This window comes from Schistocerca serialis, chromosome 6, assembly GCF_023864345.2.
Source record: "Schistocerca serialis cubense isolate TAMUIC-IGC-003099 chromosome 6, iqSchSeri2.2, whole genome shotgun sequence".
Taxonomy (NCBI): domain Eukaryota; kingdom Metazoa; phylum Arthropoda; class Insecta; order Orthoptera; family Acrididae; genus Schistocerca; species Schistocerca serialis.
The window spans coordinates 536,607,051-536,630,322 of NC_064643.1; the positions used below are offsets into that span (position 1 = coordinate 536,607,051).

Sequence of the window (23,272 nt, forward strand, 5' to 3'; positions counted from 1 at the left end):
GCTTCCCTTTCATGCCCCTTGACTCTTATAACTGCCATCTGGTTTCTGTACAAATTGTAAGTAGCCCTTCGCTCCCTGTATTTTACCCCTGCCACCTTCAGAATTTGAAAGAGAGTATTCCAGTCAACATTGACAAAAGCTTTCTCTAAGCCTACAAATGCTAGAAACATAGGTTTGCCTTTCTTTAATCTATCTTCTAAGGTAAGTCGTATGGTCGGTATTGCCTCGTGTGTTCTAACATTTCTAAGGAATCCAAACTGATCTCCCCCAAGGATGGCTTCTACCAGTTTTTCCATTCATCTGTAAAGAATTCTTGTTAGTATTTTGCAGCTGTGACTTATTAAACTGACAGTTCGGTAATTTTCACATCTGTCAACACCTGCTTTCTTTGGGATTGGAATTATTATATTCTTTTTGAAGTCTGAGGGTATTTCGCCTGTCTTAATACATCTTGCTTACCAGATAGTAGAGTTTTGTCAGGACTGGCTCTCCCAAGGCCGTCAGTAGTTCTAATGGAATGTTGTCTACTCCCGGGGCCTTGTTTCTACTCAGGTCTTTCAGTGCTCTGTCAAACTCTTCACGCAGTATCGTATCTCCCATTTCATCTTCATCTACATCCTCTTCCATTTCCATATATTTTCTCCTTTCATCAATTAAATTCAATATTTCTTCTGTTACCCATGGATTTCTACCAGCCCTCGTCTTTTTCCCTACTTGATCCTCTGCTGCCTTCACTACTTCATCCCTCAGAGCTACCCATTCTTCTTCTACTGTACTTGGAATGTATGTTTAAAACTTTATTGAAATGATTTTGATCGTTATTTGACAGCCTCCTTAGTACATTTTTAAGTGGCATCCAAACTTGAACCTTCTCAATTTTTTAAAAGATGTCCTTGGTCCTGGAGGGTGATAAAATACAACATTTTATATTTGCTGGGTAAATTCCCCAATGTTTAGTAGTCACAAAAATATTTTTTTTTTAAATTTATTGTTTATTATTTTGAAATGGTGGCTGCATGCGTTTTTTCGTATTTGCAGGCATCTACATTTTTTACAATTATTCAGTAGTGGATTGTCCTAAGCCTTTCAGATAAAATGCATTTAGTTCAGCACAGTCTGGACTACAAATTAACATCAGTATCACTTAGCTGAATGTATTCTTTGATATATTTTTATTAGTTCAAAGTTATCAGCCACAAATTAGAAATACCCAATTCTTGAAAAGTAATTTTCCAAAGAAAGATTAATTTCTCAGCTTTAATATTTTTTCTTCTATTACACTGTATAGTATAGTTACTTTTTATAAGGTATCAATGGTCAGCAGCTTACACTTTAAAAAATACACTATTTTAAAATATGGATTTTTTAAAATTTTTCCATTTTGTGGCCTGCAATATCTTTGCCGGGGGACCAGATGAAAATCTGAAAATTTTACAATTAATAGATCTTTAGGATATCAAACTTCAGTATAAATTTCAACTTTGAGATTCAATTGGAAGTTATGAAAAAAAAAATTACTAACTTGAGTCTAAAATACGTCTGCGATATCTAGGCTTATGGAATAAAATATATCAGTTACAGCATATAATTTAATCATATGTATGATTACATTCGTTTTTATTGAAAATGAGCCTACTAATTACATTATATTTTTCTCTTGTTATTTGTTTTTAGTACATCGCTCAATGAACATTTGAGAAATTTGTTCACTCAGTTTGGGTGTTAGCCCAGTCACAGTTGTAAATTCCATGGGAGATAGCTTCCTTGGTACATTTTTAAGTGGCATCCAAACTTGATCCTTCTCAATTTTTTAAAAGATGCCCTTCGTCCTGGAGGGTGGTAAAATACAACATGTACATCAAGTTTTCCATACTGATGAAGTTCACTATCAGGTGAAGTTGATGTGATCTTACACTTCAGTAAGTTGTGTGAATGCAGTACAAAACAGTGAAAAGATCGAGTGCCTTTAACCTTCTGACAGGTGTTATACCTTTCCTTCAGAACACTGTCACATTGTATAAAAACATATGTAATTCCTTTGATACGTTTTTTACAGAATTCAAACATTTCTTGAGGTTTTATGATATGATTGTCTTCGGTCTGCTGCAGACTTGCTTTTGTGATAGCTCGCTTTGTTGTACCCTCTGACACCATCTCAAGCATTTTTCCCATGGCATGACGTGAAAAAGTGCTATTCTACATCAAACCCAAAATCTTCTTTATGAAAGGAGATCTTCATAATTTTTTTTGTTTTCTATATTCACTTGCTGCCTCATCCGAAAAATAAGTTGTTTTATTTTTTTTATTTATTTTTTATTTATTTATTTTTTTTTATGGAAGGGTGGTGCTGTTTAATGTAGTTTGTTAATTTTAGTTGAAAAATATGCACTGCTGTTGTGTTGTGTTCAAGGTAGTCACTTATGACACACAAGCTGTGGCTCATTAGTTTATCTTCATCTTTATAATAGAATACAAATGGATGGACTGTGGCCTGTTTGATTACCCAGTGGTGCCCTTGTACTTCATCTTGAACAACAAAGGAATAATTTTCCAAAAAGCCTTTGAGAACTAAGCATTCATCAGCTGCCAAGCTTTGCTTTTAGTCTTTCAAAAATTTACTTTGAGCTTTTGCAATAAAATGATGCATTTTCAGATTTCCAATGTTAGCCACCAACACTTCAAAAACTCTTCTTGTGATTTTATGACTGTCACCATTTCAGTTCTGTCGTGTGTCACCCATTGTTTGTATTTTATATTGTCAGGCATCAAATTGTTTTCTTCGGATTTTTCAAACATGTCAAGTAAGGCTTGTTTGCCTAGACAATCTTCACATTTTCCCTTGATCATACAATTGTAACTGTCAACATTGCATACAATAACTTCCAAAAGGTCTTTATAGTCAACTCTAAGATTGTCCCCATCTATCATCAACTTTACGTCCTGATGATACGAACACAGACATTATAGGTACCAGATGCCCCTGCAACAGTACACCATCTTGGTCTCAACTCGCAAATATCTTCCAATTTTAAGGTCAGGATTTTCTTTTTTAAATTCAGTGAATAGCTAATTTAAATTACACAATATTAACCTTTTTTGTCTTTGAACCGTAGAACCATTTTCTTTCACAGAAACACAGTCTTTTTTGCCAGACATCAAACAGCTGTTATTGTTATCGTCATAATACTTAATAACTTTTATTGATTGTGTTTTCATCTACCAAATTAGATGCACTTTTCTTTTGTAATGCTGGTAAAATTCCCTGTTCTTTTACTAATTGGCTTGTTAACTTAACGAGATGTTCTGACACATTAAATTTATCACTAACTTTTGCTTGACTCCAAGAATTCAGCAGTAAACTGATAATCTTAATTTTATCCTCTTTGTTTGAAGTACTGCATTTAGTCTTTAGGTTTTCTATCAAATCATCATATTCTGTTCGTGAAGTTTTAGAACGTCCATCTGATTTAGTACATATTGTATTTTGAAATGAAACTTCCACATTCCTTTTGACTTCCTTGATTTTTGTATTCAAGGCACATGGTCTTTTACCTTGACTTAGTTTTCTAATTTTCCTAGCAAGCGATACACCCAGGATTTCAAAAGCTGTACCTACGTTTTTAATGGTTGCTGATAAAGTCACAAAATTCAGTATATGATGTTTCACTATCCTTTCTCTTGTGAATTACAAGTATCTTAGAATAACCTGCTGCACACAATGATTTTCCTGGTATGAGATTGCCAAAAGGGCGTTTATTTTTAGATTAATGATCAAATGTTATTTCTTGCAGACCTTGTGTTATAGGTTTCTTATGTTTCTCAAAAGGTTCCATGCAAGACTGACCAAAAAGGTGATGATTTTTTTTTATTTATTTTTTCCATGGTACTTGGATGTTGATTTGACCTCTGGGCCATCTCGTAAGTAAAACAACACTTTTTCTTCTTCACTGTAACCTTCGATTAAAGTAATGTCTTTAGCATACAATCCATACACACTTTTATGACATGCTTCATTAATAATAACACCAACAGAACACTGAGACACCATTTTTCAACTGCACACTTCAAGAACTTCTAGCTAAATGAGTGTGAGTAGATAATTGTTGGTGTAAGGGGGACGACAACAGTCAGACTTTTATAGGCTGTAGATGCAATTGTTAGCCTGTTGAAACAATTACCACAGCATTGTTTTGATAAATAATCATTAGCTAGTGTAATTTGGTGTGTTTCATTATGCAATTGGCATACTTTATTTGATTAGCCTACCAGATATCGCAGATGTTAAAAAACGTATTTTTGACTCGTTTTTGTAATCTTTTTTCCATAACTTCCAATTGAATCTCAAAGTTGAAATTTTACTGAAGTTTGATATCATAAAGGTATTAACAGTGAAATTTTCAAATTTTTATCTGGTCCCCCAACAAAGATATTGCAGGCCACAAAATGGAAAATTTTTAAAAAACTCTATAAAAAGTAACTATACTATACAGTGTAATAGCAGAAAAAAATATTAAAGCTGAGAAATTAATCTTTCTTTGGAAAATTACTGTTCAAAAATTGAGTTTTTTTAATTTGTGGCTGATAACTTTGAACTATTAAAAATATATTAAAGAATACATTCAGCTAAGTGATAATGACGTTAATTTGTAGCCCAGAGTGTGTTGAACTAAATGCATTTTATCTGAAAGGCTTAGGACAATCCACTACTGAATAATTGTAAAAAATGTAGATGCTTGCAAATAGAAAAAACACATGCGGCCTGGGACAAATATGGCCACCATTTCAAAATAATAAACAATAAATTTTTAAAAAAATATTTTTGTGACCACTATACATTGCGGAATTCACCCAGAAAATATAAAATTTTTCTGAGATGGTCAAGCAACCAGTGCTGGACCACTTGGTATGGGTTGACCCTTCAGTTAAAGATTTAAATGTTTTTATTTCTCCTCCTTTGTTGCATCGTTTTAATAATTATCTGCTCCCTTTTCTTTATTTGCTCTCTTTTTCTCCCCCTCATTCTTTTCTTCATTTGGAATCTTTGTGCATGTGTTTTAATTCTTTTTATTTATCTGTTATAATATTTAAATGTTCAAAAATGCTTCTCTGTAAATTAAAAACAGTAAACAAAATCACATATTTATATTGGCTGTGCAGTGGTGACCTTTTTTTTTTTTTTTCTTTCATTACAAAATCTACATTTTTTAAAATTGTAATCATCGTACAAACATTTAAAACATAAATTCTTGTTGCACAGGGGAGGAAATAATGAAGATGAATATTTATACAAAAGAGGAATAGAAATAAAGAATGCAGTAGTTGGTTAAAAATATAAAGTAATGACATGGAAGAAATGAAATCAAAGTTAATACGTAAAAATAATAATAATTCATGTCACATGGACGAAGATACATGGGAGTTGGGGGGGGGGGGGGTAAAAAAGTCAGTTCAATGATTAAAATTATGCTACAAAGGTTTAAGGTTTAGATATAAAAATTGTATTTACACTAATTAATCGAAAGTCTTCTCAATAATGATTTGAAAATTAAAAAATTACAAAAGCGCCTAGATGGGATTTGAATCCACAAGCTTGTACAGGTCAGGAATTTATCTTAGCCACTAAGCTACACCACCACTCTGCATAAAACTCTTTATTTTTAATTCTACAGACCAGTCTTTGTCAAATTTGCAGCACATGAGTCGCAAGCTTCCTGTTAAGTAACCAGCAAAAGTACTTCCAGGAATTGTGATACTTTAAGATGTGCATAATTTTTATTGACATTGATGAATTCAGCCATGTGCCTAGTAAAGTTGGTTGCTTACATCAGGGGCTGAGGGGTAAGAAGCATAGCACTGAGGTGTTAGAGGATGCGAGAGGAGGATTGTTTTATTGTTTGTCTTCCAATACTAATTTCTAACAGGTGTGCCCAACTCATACTGATCAGCTGCTAAGGTATAAAATTTGACGTGGAGGTAACTTGGATCCATGAATGTGCATAACAGAAAGAGTTGTCTTCAAATGTGGTACATATTTGAAACAACCAACATTAAATTAAGTAAGAAACTATAAGGAAACTGGCACTTAAATCATTTGTCAAAGTTTTGTGACGGTGTTGCAAATTCGGTAGTGTATTTAAAAATAATTTGGGTAAATTCTTGTTAATTCTACTACCTTTTAAATTGTACCAACATATGTAGAAAACTATTTGCATGAGATGCTGCTTGTTGAATAGAATGTATATGAAGGCCTTATTTAAATAATGATACACCTCCAATTTCGTTCATTTTGAGATGCTAATGCTTAAACATAATTGAGTGATGTCAATAGAAAGGAATGATAATCTCTTGCAAGAAGCAGTGGATGCAATATTTCAGGTAACTCAGCCAGATTTCGGTGATAATATAGCTTAGAAACATTAAAAATCACCTTAGACTCCATGCAGTACAAAGTAGGTGGAAAAAATATGGTGTAGTCTGATAAATTGTGCCATCAACTTTATATACAGTGTGATTCAGGAGGCATGTCACGTAATTTGTTTGGTGATTCTACATGTCAAAATAAGCCAAAAAAGTCCAATGAACAGGCCCCAATTTTTGATTGTTATGGAACTGAAGCGGGTTGAAGACTACCCACATCCTTGAAGACAAGTGTGAATATTACTTACTGAAATGCCATGTAGATGCTGTGTTGGACAGAATAATGGTGGGATGGATGACTGATCCATTCTGCAAGAGGTGTGGGGGCTGTCCAATAGATGGCAGCACTGTGATGTTGCTTCAAGGCAACAGCTGTGAGCGACCCAGTGTGCAGTCGTAAGGCCATGTGCGTGTCGTTCTTGAGTGTTATTTAATTGAGCAAGACCATTGTGTCCGTGAATACCACTTGCCGCAAATGTTCACCTGTGCAGAATACGCAGACCTGTTGTTTGTGTATGGACACTTTAATGACATTGCCCAAGCAGCTGAGGCAGAATACCAGAGGTGTTTCCCTGAAGGATGGACTCATTTGCCAGGGTATTTCCCAAGGTTTTCCAAACATTACATGAATCCGGAACACCACCCAGTGTACACTTAACATCAGAAGGTGAGGCAGTCCAGTCAGCTGAGGAAAGGGAAGACATTGTTGCAGTGGTACAACGGAGTCCCACCACTTGTACATGGCATGTTAGTTGTCAGCTCGATAGTCCACATAAGTGAATGTGGCATATGTTACATTCTGAGGGCTTGCACCCATTCCGTGTGCATCCAAGTGACTCAGTAAGAAGACAGTTTTGTGAATGGTTGCCTGTACACAGAGATGTCGTGCAATACACTTTATTTATAGGTGAGACTACATCTGCACGCAGTGGTATCATGAATACCTGCAACTTCATACATGGGCAATGGAGAACCCACATGACACTAGGGCAACAATAATCCAAGTTAGGGTCTCAGTGAACATCTGGTGTGGTATGATAGATGACCTGGCGATAGGGCTTGTCTTCCTGCAGATCACAGGACAGGTGCAGTAAAAGCACATTTTCCGTTAGAAGACCTAACTGCACTTTTAGAAGACATGACCTTAGAAGAACGACGATAAATGTGCATACAACATTATGGATCACCAGTTCATTGTGCCAGGCAAGTATTTCAGGATCTGAACAACACATTTCCTGAATGGTGGTTTGGCCGTGTTGGACCCATTAGCTGGCCTGCCTGATCACCCAACTTAACCTCATGAGGCTTCTGTTTATGGAGCTGGTTGAAGGGAGTTGTGTATGCTATAAAGGTGAATACATGTGAAGAACTTGTCACTATCATCTCCGAAGCTGTTGCCCACATTGTCACTATCATCTCCGAAGCTGTTGCCCACATTGAAGCCAGCTGAAATGATGTTCTATGTGTAACACAACACACCCTCCAATGCGTTGACAAGTGCATTAGATGGGTGGGTGTGTGCCTTTTGAACACCTGACCACCACAGCACCTACACAGCATTTCTGTAAGTAACATTCATACTTGTGTTTATAATCATTCATGGATGTGTGTAGTTTTCAACCCACTCCATTTCTGTAATGATCAAAAATTGGACACATGTTCAATAATACTTTTTCAGTTTATTTTCATATGCAGAATCACCTCACAAATTATGTGACATTCCTCCTGACTCACCTTGTATATGTTGTACTGGTATACTTTAAAGAAATGTTCACTATACAAGTCTTAACAATGGATTTGACTGCCTCCGCACACTACTCAAAGCTGCAGCCATTAGACATTACATCTGTTAAGCCACATGCAGTGTATTACAACCAACCAACTGACAAATGGCTTCACAAAATCTCTGACAAGGTTAGTCAGGTGAGGATTGCTCAGCTATTAAGTGTTGTCACATAAAAGGGCTGCAACCATACAAAACACTATCAGTGGCTTTTCCAAATTGGGATCTGGTCGTTGGAACCACATATCTCTTGGGATTTGGCATCTAAATTCGGTCCATAATCAGAAGCTATAAATGACAAAGAAGAACTGATTTAACAGACAAGCCAAAACTCCCAGTAAAATCGAGACAAATTCATGGAAATTGTACACTCCAGACTCCTTCACGTCTCACAAAACATTTAGTAGGAGTGTGTTACTAGACCGACAAGATATCTGCCCTATCCTATAAAAAGGAATAAGAAGTGGAGCAACTTCATTTGCTGTTGAGATCACTAGGCTCCTTCACAGAGAATCTGAAGAAAACAAAAGTATCTCTTAGGAAACTAAAACTGGCAGAATCCAGTGTGGCAATACGTCTTCAGGCTATTTCTGCAAGATCTATGAAGTTAACTGTAAGGAAGAAATGATGAAGGTCTTCATAAGTCATGTATGGTTCCATACATAGTGTGCGACATAGTGCATCTAAAACGTTTGGTGATTGGGATCATAAAATAAAGAGAACAAGAGTTGCAAACAAAATGCAGTTACTGGCCTTCAGAGTAATCGCCATTAGCTACAACCTACTTCTGTCGTCTTTTGTACAGCGTTTGGAAATTGTCCCCAAGTGCTTCTTGTGGAATTGTTTGAAGCACTGGGCCTGCTGTTGGGTATCTGAATCATTACAGAAGATGGGACTTCGTGCTACCAATACTATCTGGAGACCAAGTAGCTTTCGGGGGTGTGGTTTTCACTGTCTTACCCATCTCATTTGGGTAGAAATTCATAATGGGCCAAGCCCTTGCTGTCGAAAAAGGCAATCAATGTTGTCTTACTCTTGGGATTTTGTCAGCCGTCTTTGTTTGAGAGATGGGGTAGATGATGACCACTACACCATTGTCAGTCACTTGATCTCCAGAGTGTATTGGTGATGCAGATATGAAACAACGCATGGCCACAGTGCTTAGAAGCATTTCACAAGAAACATTTGCTGACAGTTTCTAACTGTACCAGAGAAGGAAAGTTGCTACTCACCATATAGCGGAGATGCTGAGTCGCGATAGGCACAACAAAAGATTCCCACAATTATAGCTTTTGGCCATTAAGGCCACGGACTAACTGTGGCCAAAAAACAAGTGGACCACCCTGTTGCTGAACACTCCCCACGCTGCCAAACATGATATCCCTCATCTCAGTGACTGCTTCACAGGATGTCCCATATGGATCCTTCCCACCAACACCAGCTTTTCTGAATTGTGCAGGTGGGAACTTTCCCTGCAATACGTCCTACATTTCCGTAACCCTCCTGGCCTCAACCTCTGTTAGTCACTATCCTTACCCATCCAGCCCCCTCCCTGTTCCCATTCCAGCACTACACAGCCGTCATTTCACCGCCACACCCAGTCTTTTAATTTCTTTTTATTTCTCTGCTTTCGCACTTATCCCTCCGCGCTCCGCACCTTCTCTCCTGCCCTCCGTCTAAACTACAAGACTTCACTGTCTGCCACTCCCACCATACTATCCCTCCCCCTCCCCGCCCCAGCCTCCTCCTTACCCCCACTCCTATGATGCACTGGTGATGCTGCTCGCAGTGTGGTTTCAGTTCTCTGAGACTGCAGACATGTGTGCAAGTTGCATTTGTGTGTGTGTGTGTGTGTGTGTGTGTGTGTACTGCTGACGAAGGCCTTAATGGCTGAAAGCTATAATTGTTTGAATCTTTTTGTTGTCCCTATCGCGACTCAGCGTCTCCGCTATATGGTGAGTAGCAACTTTCCTTCTCTGGTATTGTTACATTCCATCCTGGATTTTCCATTGTTTGATCCAATTTCTAACTGTTTTAAACCAATGTCAGAAGTGTATTGTGTAACTTATGGCAATTGCTTTGAAGGCCACTAAAAGGTATTTTGGTTGTAACTCTTGTTTGTTGAAGTTTTCAGATGCACCCTATATTATCAAAATTTTTCTCATACAGACAACAGTAGTGCCTTATAAGGCAATCACAGTGTCATAACTGCAGGGTCTTTGATGGTGGTAGCAATCATAAATGGAGAAGAATCAATACTTACGTGTTCTGAATTGTGCTGACTTTTAGTGATAAGTACTTCTGGGCCAACAGACAACTTACAGCATTCTTTCTATAACTAGTCTATTGGCAATTCACATACAGATTTATGTAGGTTACTAGCTGATAATAAGATTGGCACATACACATCCCAAGGAACAGTCCCACAAAGACAGCTTTGGATCTTGAGCAAAAAAGTTTGGCGACGAGTGCTCTAGTGCACCACATGAAATTCTTTTTCGCCAATTACTCGCAGATGAGGACTCACTTTGATGAATTCCTGCAAGGTGCAGTAACTAGGTCCGTAACCTACACATTGTTCTAGGTGGTTTCAACAAGTCATTTGCACCCCAGGGGACATCTTCTTGTTAAGACAGTCTTCTCTCATTGTGCTCCATTTCCTACCTAAGATCTCCCTTTCTGCTCTGCCTCCTTCTTCCTCCCTCACTCAAACAATGCGGTTCCCTCTGTGGCTGGGTTTCGTGTGACATGCTGACCACTCTCGCTCCCTACAGCCGCCACCAACCAATTCCTTTTCTTTCGCCACAGTAGATACCCCACTTAGGATTCCAAAAGCATGGAGTACATCTATTTTTAAGTTGTGTTGAAAGGTGTGGCCAATAAAGGTAAGAGCTGGACAACCCATTTGTTTCTTAATGAATATGACCATTTAAAAAAAAAATCATTTCCTTTTATTAAACTGTTTATAAGCAGTACAGCAAGTGACTGTACCTGTTTTTGTGTGTACACATTCCTTTTCATGAGTATTAAGTGTATTATCGTAGGGCATTTTGTTCTTATGCATACATTAGTGTCCTGCTGAGTTCAATATTTCCTTTCATCAGCACTTAATTACTGCACACGCAGTGTACTGAACAATTTGAGTGTATTTTATAATCTTTTCTGTATAAAAATTTACGTCTGTTAATGGCCCAGTTTTTTGATATTGTTGTAAACAAACATGAGTGAGAAGTGATTGAGCTGCCATTGGGAAGTTGGGCTGAAGGTAATATGAAGCTGCTGTGGTAGATAACTCCATTAGCAAAATGTGTCATTGAAATGGGCTAAGCAAGTGAGACACACTATTGGTATTATAAAATTTGTGCACAGAATAGGGTAATAGCTGAATGGGGGAAGATCAGATCTCATCTCAGAAAGCTGACTTGATATCGCTACGAAGGAAATGAATGATTAAAATGGAGAAGAGTGTAGTGAAATAGGACATGGTTGCAAGGAATAGGGGTTACAGAAAAACAGAAGTACTTGACAGTTCTGTTATGATGCAAAAATTAGCTTCACCCAGCCATCTCAGTTAGATAAAGGAGCATTTTAAGTAGGCCTAGGTGTAGCCAAGAATCCATAGCCTTTCTGTAGGAAACCACAAGAGAATAGAGAAGCAAATTCTCATTGTTAGTAGTAATAGAAGTAGTGTGTAGGCCAGTTGCAGGAAGAATCAGGTAACATGTACCTGGACACAAAGGTAGTCAAGTGTATTTGGTTATTACATTTTGGGAAGATGCAGAATAGAATGATCACACAGGCTCTATCGTAGGGAAAACAGGTGGCAGACTTCACTGTACCTCTAGAACACTGAGAAAGTGCAATCAACCAACAGAGTAGATTGCTTACAAATCACATGTATGTCCTATCATAGAATATTGCTCAAGTGTATGAATCCCTACCAAATAAGGTCAGCACAAGTAGTTTCAAGGTTGCTTGACTCACAGGAGAGCGTCATGCAAATGCTGAGAATCTTGATAAGTAACCTCTGTCATGCATTTCGACAGGGATTTGAAGAGTATGAGTAAAGATGTAGATTGGTTGTTGCAATTTATATTTTTTAGAGGAAAAAAATTACATTGTCATCAGCAAAATAAAGATGGTGTAGATGTGTTTGCATAACCCATATTCCTTCTTTGTTTAATCTTTTAGGGATCTGAATACAACCACTAAGGATGCTAAGAGTGGTTTTGCTGTTGTAGAATCTTCTTGTGTGACGGCTGCGTAGACTTACATATTACTCAGTCCATTAACTTGGGATGAATCAATGTCTTTTTTTCTCAGGGGTTGTTACTGGAGCAGATAGGACAAATTCGTGCTTAGAAATTACTCATCTGCTCCAACTGTCTGAACACACTTAAATCTATGCAACATATGCACCCATCCAACAGATGTGACCAAAACCTCCAGGAAAGCCATCTCTTCCTATAAAAGCTGGAGAAAATGATGTCAGTTTGCTAGGTTCTTGGGTGCATAGGTATACAGGCAAATTTTGAATGTGACAGCCAAAGAAGCATGCACTCAAATTTCCATGAGACATTGTTCTGCCACATCTCTGCCTATGTTATATCCTTGATATAGGGGTCAGGTCATCTGTTGGTGGGAAGGAGAGTGGGTTAACAGCTATGGCCAATAAGCTGTGAGTGGTAAAATCAACTACTTGGTTGTGGGATACCTACTTCTGCAAATGGAGGCAGTAAGTCCTCATTAGAGTATGGACAGGTGGCACAAGGCTCCTTGGTCCAATGAAAGGACCCTCCAGTGTATGATGCATATATGAGTAGATTTCTGTATGCCATATTTTAATTGAAAGTATTTTCTGTTCAGAAAAGATGACAGAGGCTAGTTTACTAGCTGATCCGTCCTCGGTTTTTGCAGACAATAATGGTAAAGTAGTTTAACTTTTAAGTTTTGGTGAATAACTGACTTACTCCTTAAATTTTCAGGGAGAAAATTTAATGTGTTATCAGAGTGATTGCCTCATGGTCTTTCCATCCCTCCCTTTTTTGTGGGCCATCATGCAATCACATTTAATTTAATTGTTATTTTGCACTTAATTCCATAGATTAATTATGATTAAATCATTCCTCTAATTTGTAATTTTGTCCATGTCTTATAAATAGTCCAGTATGTTGTTTTTGCTTCTAAATCGTTTGTTGTTGTTGTTGTTGTTGTTGTTGTTGTGGTCTTCAGTCCTGAGACTGGTTTGATGCAGCTCTCCATGCTACTCTATCCTGTGCAAGCTTGCTCATCTCCCAGTACTTACTGCAACCTACATCCTTCTGAATCTGCTTAGTGTATTCATCTCTTGGTCTCCCTCTACGATTTTTGCCCTCCACGCTGCCCTCCAATGCTAAATTTGTGATCCCTTGATGCCTCAGAACATGTCCTACTAACCGATCCCTTCTTCTTGTCAAGTTGTGCCACAAACTCCTCTTCTCCCCAATTGTATTCAATACCTCCTCATTAGTTACGTGATCTATCTATCTAATCTTCAGCATTCTTCTGTAGCACCACATTTCGAAAGCTTCTATTCTCTTCTTGTCCAAACTATTTATCGTCCATGTTTCACTTCCATACATGGCTACACTCCATACGAATACTTTCAGAAATGACTTCCTGACACTTAAATCAATACTGGATGTTAACAAATTTCTCTTCTTCAGAAACGCTTTCCTTGCCATTGCCAGCCTACATTTTATATCCTCTCTACTTTGACCATCATCAGTTATTTTGCTCCCCAAATAGCAAAACTCCTTTACTACTTTAAGTGCCTCATTTCCTAATCTAATTCCCTCAGCATCACCCGACTTAATTAGACTACATTCCATTATCCTTGTTTTGCTTTTGTTGATGTTCATCTTATATCCTCCTTTCAAGACACTGTCCATTCCATTCAACTGCTCTTCCAAGTCCTTTGCTGTCTCTGACAGAATTACAATGTCATCGGCAAACCTCAAAGTTTTTATTTCTTCTCCATGAATTTTAATACCTACTCCTAATTTTTCTTTTGTTTCCTTTACTGCCTGCTCAATATACAGATTGAATAACATCGGGGAGAGGCTACAACTCTGTCTTACTCCCTTCCCAACCATTGCTTCCCTTTCATGTCCCTCGACTCTTATAACTGCCATCTGGTTTCTGTACAAATTGTAAGTAGCCTTTCGCTCCCTGTATTTTACCCCTGCCACCTTTAGAATTTGAAAGAGAGTATTCCAGTCAACATTGTCAAAAGCTTTCTCTAAGTCTACAAATGCTAGAAACGTAGGTTTGCCTTTTCTTAATCTTTCTTCTAAGATAAGTCGTAAGGTCAGTATTGCCTCACGTGTTCCAGTGTTTCTACGGAATCCAAACTGATCTTCCCCGAGGTTGGCTTCTACTAGTTTTTCCATTCGTCTGTAAAGAATTCTTGTTAGTATTTTGCAGCTGTGACTTATTAAGCTGATAGTTCGGTAATTTTCACGTCTGTCAACACCTGCTTTCTTTGGGATTGGAATTATTATATTCTTCCTGAAGTCTGAGGGTATTTCGCCTGTTTCATACATCTTGCTCACCAGATGGTAGAGTTTTGTCAGGACTGGCTCTCCCACGGCCATCAGTAGTTCCAATGGAATATTGTCTACTCCGGGGGCCTTGTTTCGACTCAGGTCTTTCAGTGCTCTGTCAAACTCTTCACGCAGTATCATATCTCCCATTTCATCTTCATCTACATCCTCTTCCATTTCCATAATATTGTCCTCAAGTACATCACCCTTGTATAGACCCTCTATATACTCCTTCCACCTTTCTGCTTTCCCTTCTTTGCTTAGAACTGGGTTTCCATCTGAGCTCTTGATATTCATCTAAATCGTTTATCTGATTAAAATCCACTGTTTCCTCTGTGCGGTTGGTGGTCATTGTGAAAATCCTGTGCATTACAGAGAGCAGGCTGATAGGTCTGTAGTTTTGTATGTCAAGTTCTTAAAAAGTGTTTAATGTTTTTGCTTGTCTGCAGGGACGTGTTCTTCACCCAGAACAAACAAGGGTTGTCAGTGTTAGGGAATGTGCAAGATCACAAGGATTTCCTGACACTTACCGGTTCTTTGGTTCAATAACAGAGAAACATCGCCAGGTAAATGTATAAAGGAGTCATCCTCTTTTGTGATCATCTATCTTATATAATTTCTGTCAACTGAAGGTTTCTTATTCATTAAATTTTAAGTCTTGTAATGTGAATGAAATGAGTAATTCAGTTATGTGGCTGTTTCAGATTGGCAATGCAGTTCCACCTCCAATGGGTGCTGCACTAGGTTTTGAAATACGGAAAAGTGTATCAGCAAGTGAACAAAAACAATTGAATGAGAAAATGGAGTGAAATTTCTTTGTTGTGTAGATTTCATAAATTTGGATGATATGAACTTTGTTGTTGTTTTTTAGCATGTGATTTTAGAGATGTGTTTTAAGACCTTAACTCATCAATGCTGTTGTTGATCTTAAAATATTTCTCTGGTTGATGTATGTTAACTTGAAAGTAGACTGTCATTTTCTTTTATGATTTATTTTAAAAAAAATGAGCTAATGAAAGACATTGAGTCATTGTTGGCAAATATACATAAATGTTTTAAGTATGTAAAGTAACTTCTACCTCTACAATCTGAGTCATTGTGGTTTTTTTAAAAAAAGTATTCATATATATTTATGTATTAAAGATCTCATTATTCAATTCTGGTTTCTGAATTACAGTATATAATTTCCAAAATACAACAAAAGAAAGCTAGGTGCTGTGGCGTTTCTGGCACCCAACACACATTCTAAAAGGAGTTGGGTTCAGGCCTTGTTTGAGCTTCCTGATATAGGGTTCCCATGTCTTTTCTAAATTGATATGGTGAATCCTGAGATGGTTCCTTGAAAAAAACACTATTGATTTCCTGCACCATTCTTGGATAATCAGTGTTTTCTACCTCTAATAACCTCACCATCGACAGGGCCTTAAACTCCAATCTTCCTTGCTTTAAAATAGAGTCTTCTGTGTGGCATCACATTTTACAAGTGTTCATGGCTTATTGTACAGAAAATCTATGAATGTTGTATCACAACACTGAAAACTGTTGCATGGGCCAATGGACCTTTGTAACGACTACAATTATGATTTTATATTTTACTCATGAGTTTTTGATGTATGAAAATGGCAAATACCAGTTAAATAATCCATGTCTGTTCCACTGTACCCACATTAGAGTTGATGCTTGCAATCCACATTAATATTATATGTTTGAGGCTATGTTGCTACTTTTCAATTACTGTACTTACCTGACTAGACTATAATTCATCATTCAAAAAATACGGGGTCATCTCAGACTCGCAGATGCAACTATTGCTGCTGAGGTAAACATTTTATGTATTACATTTCACAGATAAAGGTTCACCTTGAGATCACACATAGATTTAATGTGGAGAGTTCTGAAGAGTTGGAGGGGGAACAATGACACCAGTTGCATCAAACAATTGAGTGATTGTGAGGAGGATAGTAGTAAATGGGCAGCAAAGTCTGGTGCCAATGATGTAAACTGTGTACCTAGACTCTTTATGGACATTTACCTCATTTAATCTTGGTTTGTCTGAATCCATTGATTTTAAAATTGTGCAGGTATTCAACAATAATAGATGTTACTGCAGCAGGCAAATTAATGCTAACAAAAATATGTGTGCCCAGAACAGTTCAAATATGGCACAACAAGAGAAACAGGAGCTTTAACAGTGGCCCTAAACCTGCTACTATTGTACAAACAGTTTTCAAGGTTTGCTATAGTGTTAATCTAAAATTGTAAGATTTCTGTCGATTCAGCTGTAGGAAGCAAAGAGAACAACCTATTGTTATCATTCAGTTTACTTATATCATCAGCGCTGTAAGAACTATAAATTGTATGACTCAATAATGGATGGAAATTACAGCAATTGCTGTTGATCTAAAAATTCAAAGTTTGCAGTTGGTTCACTCTGACAGTGTAACACTAATTTTAAGTTATTGGTGATTCTTAAGTTCACAAACAACTGTACAGCAGAAAGAAAATTTGAAGTCACAAAAACAAATGTTTTTTGGTGGTTGCAGATAAAGAATAAATTAGACTCCAGTTCTACACGTCAAACTTTCAGGGGCCTGACTCAAGGAACGTTAAACTATTTACAGTAAGTTGCTCATTGAGTGCAAGATAAACGGAATGAAGTGTTCCTGATTTTTATAAAATTATCATAAAAGAGCAATTTTCCAATTGCATGCAACGTGAAATTCAAAGGAAGTACTGGCTAAAGTGTGAGGATGATGAAGAGAATGGTGCTTAAGTGCCGATGCAGAGCAATGACAGCTCGTCAATTTGGCACAGTATTTGATGAATACTACTCCATTGTCCTGTAATCAATCAGGGAAACGCCACAACTATTTACTATACCATATGGGCAATGCCAGTCAGATGTCCTTTTACTTTAATATGGCGTCAAATGTTGCAGTCGACATGAAGGGCATTAAGAGTTCCTGCAAGAAATTCTGGCAAAGTAAAGATCGGAATATGTTAGATGTGCCAGCAAATGGAAGGGATCTCCTCCCTTATGTAATTCTTCGCGGGAAAACAGTAATGAAAGAAACTGCCTGCAAACTTATCTTCAGATGCCAGGAAAAGGGATGGATGACAAATGACTTGAAGCTAAATTGGTTGCAGCGTGCTTGGAACACAAATCCAGGCTTGTTGCTTGAAAGAAGGAGAATGTTGGTTTTTCAGGGGACACCTGACTTAGCTATTTAATGGATATGATACCAAATAACAACACAGATTCAGAAATGATTCCTTGCAGGACCTCACAACTTCAAGTAATGGATGTTTAGAATAGACCTCTTAAGGCTCACTTGTGATGTGTTTACAGTGACTGGCTTCTTGAAGAAGACCATGCCCACACTCCAAAGGGGAAAGATAAAAAAAAAAAAAAAAATCTCAGTACCCTTGTGGGACCAGCAGATCTTTACTGCCATGGCAGAATCTCAGGTGAATCTTATCATGGAAGGTTCTAAAAAATGCTGCAGGATATCCAGTGCTATTGATGCTTCAGAAGATGACATACTATGGAAGTAGTGCCAGGAAGGAAGAAATGTCAGTAGGCTTACAAATGCAGATGGTGATACTGGTGATGGGGAATAATAGTGTTACCACAGTCCTGCGTTGGCTAGTAAGCAGAAAAGGAACTGAAAATAAAAATTAATGAAAACATTTTCTTTTTGTTCATTATATTTCTCCTTGTATTATCAAAAAGTAGAAAATCAATAAATAGACTAGGTGTAATGTTAATTTTTTTTAGGCAGACACTTTAAAATCTAGCCATCTCAAGTTCTGTTCCTCCTCCTCCCGATTTATCCATTGATCATGTTATCCGAAATGATTCCCTTCTTGTAGGTAATACTATGACCTCTAAAATCTGTACATGACTGATTGTGATGTTTTATAGCTCTTTTCCTGTCACTGAGAAACTATCTTAAGACTGATTTCTGTAAAACTGCATGAATTTTGTTGTTGATTATTAACAGGTTATTTGTCATTTGCCTCTAAGCCCATTCTGTACATGTATTTTCACATCTTCTAAGAGAACTGTGTCATAGCTTTTATTTGAGACACTATATTTATCTATTTTGTAATGATTTTTCCATTGCTTGTGTATCAATACTTAATTTGAAACACAGAAGAAAAGATAGTAACAGAACAAAGACCGTGACAGCTTCTGTTCAAAAATTTTTAATACTATTTTCTTTGTGTATGGGTATTCATCTCTGTTTGTTTATTGTAATTCAGTCACAGTCCCATTACATTTGCATCAATGTAATTTACACATTGATGCCTACCTCAAGTACCTATTCCTTCTCTGTTGCAATAGTGAAGGGAACAGTGAGTTTTTAACATATCTTGTTTCAGATGTCATTACACTGCAAATTCTGAACAATGAGCATTAATTTCATGTCACTGCCCCTTCAATAATTTCATGACTGACTGACGCTAGGGAAAAACATAAGCTGCAACCAAAGAATATGCTAAAATTTGCACAAACGTTAGATTTCATCACTCTCTCCATTAGGAGGGGAGGGGAGGGGAGGGGGAGTGTGATCATTGAAATATTTAGTTTTGTTCGAGTAAATACGTTATTGCCAAAAAGAAATTACACATTTTATACAATATAAATGTAGGCAAACAAGGGCTATTAACTCAGAGAAGGTGCTATAAAAGTTTGTTAAACAAACTTTAGGACTTAAGTTATATTACACCATTCTTGTCAGTTGACTTAAAACTGTAAGAATTTTGCGGTAATATCTGCTCAACATGTATGCTACTTTTATTTCTTCGTTTGTTACTAGTTTTGGGGGTCACAGCTCCACTGTCGAGTATTCATCCCCGTTCGTCTCTTCGAAGCTGTCGTGGCAATCTGGCATTATCGCTACCCACAGTTAGACATAAACTGACATTTTCCAGTTCCAAAATTATATCTTAGGTGACTTGAAGAAGAATGATCTCTTGAGGATATGGCTGTGATCCCAAAATTATTAGCAGACAAAGAAATAAAGGAAGAAATGTAAGAAAGAGTAGCCCTGGTGCAGGTCGATACATAAAATTCTGCTAATAAGCTAAGGGAGAAGATGATCAAAAGTTGTAATAATTATACTGGCACACACTGTTTTATAATCTATGCTCCACAAAATGCAGGACAGTTCATAATTAATGCAATTCACTGCTTCTATCTTGTTTAATGGCAGTGTTTTGTCTGGCATGGCATATTTTGGCAGCAAGCATTCATAATCACACTTTATTTTGTAAGTAATATAGGAGTTAAAGAGGCCACCCACTAAATAGAAGACACATTAGATTTGTCGACAGGCATAAGCAAAAGAGAACACTCTCTCTCTCTCTCTCTCTCTCTCTCTCTCTCTCTCTCTCTCTCTACCTCTACCTCTACCTCTACCTCTACCTCTACCTCTACACACACACACACACACACACACACACACACACACACACACACACACACACACACAAACCAACCTCTACGCCTACATTGTGTTGGCACAGGCAACACACACAATTCTGGCAGTTCAGCAGGTGAACTGGGAAGGGTAGAGAGGGAGGGGGGGGGGGGGGGGGGGGACACTGAATGAAACATGTTCAGCCGTCAAGAGAGTAAAGCTTGAAGCCTTCAGTGACTACCATAGCACAATATTGTCAAATGATCTTTTACAAAACCCAAAAAAATTTTGGTCATCAACGTTAGTATCTAGTCCCTAGTGAATGAGACAGGAACTGAAATTAGGGGACAAAGCAAACGTTTAATTCTGTTTTCAGATGTTCCTTCACAAAGGAAATCCCAGGAGAACTGTCCCAATTTAATCCTCGTGTCTCTGAAAAGATGAATGAAATAAGTATTAGTGTAAGTGGTGTTGAGAAACAGCTGAAATCGGTAAATTTGAACAAGGCCTGGTGGAATCCCTATCAGATTCTATATTGAATTCTAACTATAATCTATTGTAGATCCCTCAGACAAGAAACCGTGCCCAAAAGTTGAAAGAAAGCAGATGTGACACCTGTCTACCGGAAGGGTAGTAGAAGTGATCCACAAAACTAGCATCCATTATCCTCTGTTTGTTGCAGAATCTTGAAACACATTCTGAGCTCAAACATAATGAGGGATCTTGAACAGAGTGACCTCCTCTGTGCCAACCAGCATGGATTCTGAAAACAATCATCATGTGAAAACTAAGTCGCACTTTTCTCACATGACATACTGAAAGCTTTGGATCAAGGCAGTCAGGTAGATACAATATTTCTTGATTTTTCGAAAAGCATTTGACTCCATACCTCACCTACACTTATTGTCAAATGTACCATCATCTGAGGTACCGAGCAAATTTTGTGACTGGATTGAGGATTTTCTGGTAGGGAGGACACAGGATTGGATGGATAGTCTTCATCAGATGTAGAAGTAACGTGAGGCTTGCTGCAGGGAAGCATATTTGGATCCTTGCTGTTTAAGTTGTATATTAATAACCTGCGGGACAATATTAATACTTCAGACTATTTGCAGATGATGCAGTTATTTCAAATTGATGTACTGTCTCATATAAGCTGCAGAAATACTGTCAGATCTTGATAAGATTTCAAAGTAGTGCAAAGATTGGCAACTCGCTTTAAATGTTCAGAAATGTAAAATTATAGAATCCTATGATTGTAATATCAAGGAGTTACTGTTGGAAATGGCCAAGTGTAACACCTGACCTGAGTGTAACACTTTGCAGCGATATGAAATACAGTGATCTCATAGGCTTAGGGTAAAGCACGTGGTAGGCTTCGGTTTATTGGTAGAATACTGGGAAAGTGCAACAAGTCTACAAAGTAGATTGCTTACAAATCACTCTTGTGACCCGTTCTAGAATGTTACTCAAGTGTGTGGACCTGTATGAAGTAGGACTAACAGACATATTGAATATATGCAGAGAAGGTAAGAACTAATGGTCATAGGTTTGTTTGACCTAAGGGAGACCGTCGCAGAGATGCGGAAGAAACTGACCTGGCATACTCTTGAAGATAGACATAAACTGTCCTGAGAAAGTCTACTAGCAAAGTTTCAAGAACCGGGTTTAAACTAGGACTGGGAATATACTACAATCCACTATGTATCACTCACATAGGGATCTTGAGGACAAGATCAGAATAACAGTGTGTACCGAGGTACTCAATCATCCTTCTCACACTCCATATGTGAAAGTAATGGGAAGAATGCCTAATAACTGGCACAATGGGACATACCCTCTGCAGTGCAGTTCACAGTGCTGATTTGCACAACATAAATGCGGATGTAGATATGCCTTTGCAAGTCATTCCTTATTAATGTGAACTGTTGCTTTTTTGTGTCAGCGTTCTATAACCGATATCAGTGTGTACCCAATCTGATAATGCTGTGCCAAATATTGGGCAGTGTGTCAGTGTGGCTGATAAAAAATCTTTTATGTGCAGTATCATTGATAACTGTACTATTTCCTAATGCCCTACCAGTGAAGTATGCCAAATGCTTCAACTGCAACTGAACCAACACACTATACGAATGTAATTAATTAATTTCTTTCCACTTTTCACCAAAAGAAGATTAGAAGGGGACAAAAATAATTAAATAATAATTGTTGTTGCTTTCAGTTGTGGCAATTGCATTGGGTGGTGTTATCTGGAGTAAGTGTATGTCCCGAAAAAGTTGTTGTGTACACTAAACAATTTGTAGAGGAAGCAATATCTTCTATGCATTCTCAGTTTAGAACAGCAATTCGGCCATCATCTTTAATGAGTGCCAAAGTTGCCTCAGCAGTACTCACCATCTTTATATGGTGACTGTTTGTTTTGGGCATCTGGTACAAAAACAGAATCACCTACATTGACGGCAATATTTTGCAGGCGAGGTAGTGGTAGCAATTAGAGGGTGTGCAGTTTTCATCACATTGGCTCATAGACTTGTAACTTGTAGGTGATACACTGGGACAGGGGGGCGGGGAGGGGGGGGGGGGAAGGGGCACTGGAATTTACTATTTTAAGCATATATAGTTTGCCTGAGTCAGTCATTTCATGTGGACATAAATCTGCTAAGAGGGACTAGATTTTTAGTGAGAACTTTGGGTGTAAGACTTTATCTTAGATAAAATCTTCAAATTGTGTTGAACAGCTTTTATGAAAGACATTCTGAATTAAAATCTCTGTTAAGCTGCTAAATTTTCTATTATTCCTTATCAATGAGGGTTAGAACTTAAATAGTCGCAACTATTTATTCAAAACCGATACAAAAGAGTTACATGTTTGCTCCTGTTACTGTCCTTCAAAGTAGTCACCAGCTTTGTGTATAACCCGTTGTCAGCACTGTGGAAGGCATAGTATACCGTTAGCAGACCTTGTTCTGTTGATCGAGCAGTCTAAAGTTATTGTGATGCTCGTGTACGACTGTGATGGAGTTATACTAACGCAGTACTTTCCTCCATGGCAGACCGTCAAT

General features: G+C 37.7%; 1 protein-coding gene across 3 annotated transcripts in view; it reads left to right on the plus strand.

The window, feature by feature from the left end:
• The window catches only part of LOC126484267 (DNA (cytosine-5)-methyltransferase 1-like), a 265,477-nt gene extending 249,536 nt beyond the window's left edge, over window positions 1-15,941 (plus strand). For all 3 annotated transcript variants that reach the window (XM_050107689.1, XM_050107690.1, XM_050107691.1), the window contains exons 27-28: window positions 15,234-15,350; window positions 15,489-15,941. In XM_050107689.1, coding sequence (XP_049963646.1) covers window positions 15,234-15,350; window positions 15,489-15,593 — 222 coding nt within the window. In that variant the 3' untranslated portion in view covers window positions 15,594-15,941. The remainder of the gene's footprint in view (window positions 1-15,233; window positions 15,351-15,488) is intronic.
• The last annotated feature ends 7,331 nt before the right edge of the window (window positions 15,942-23,272 follow it).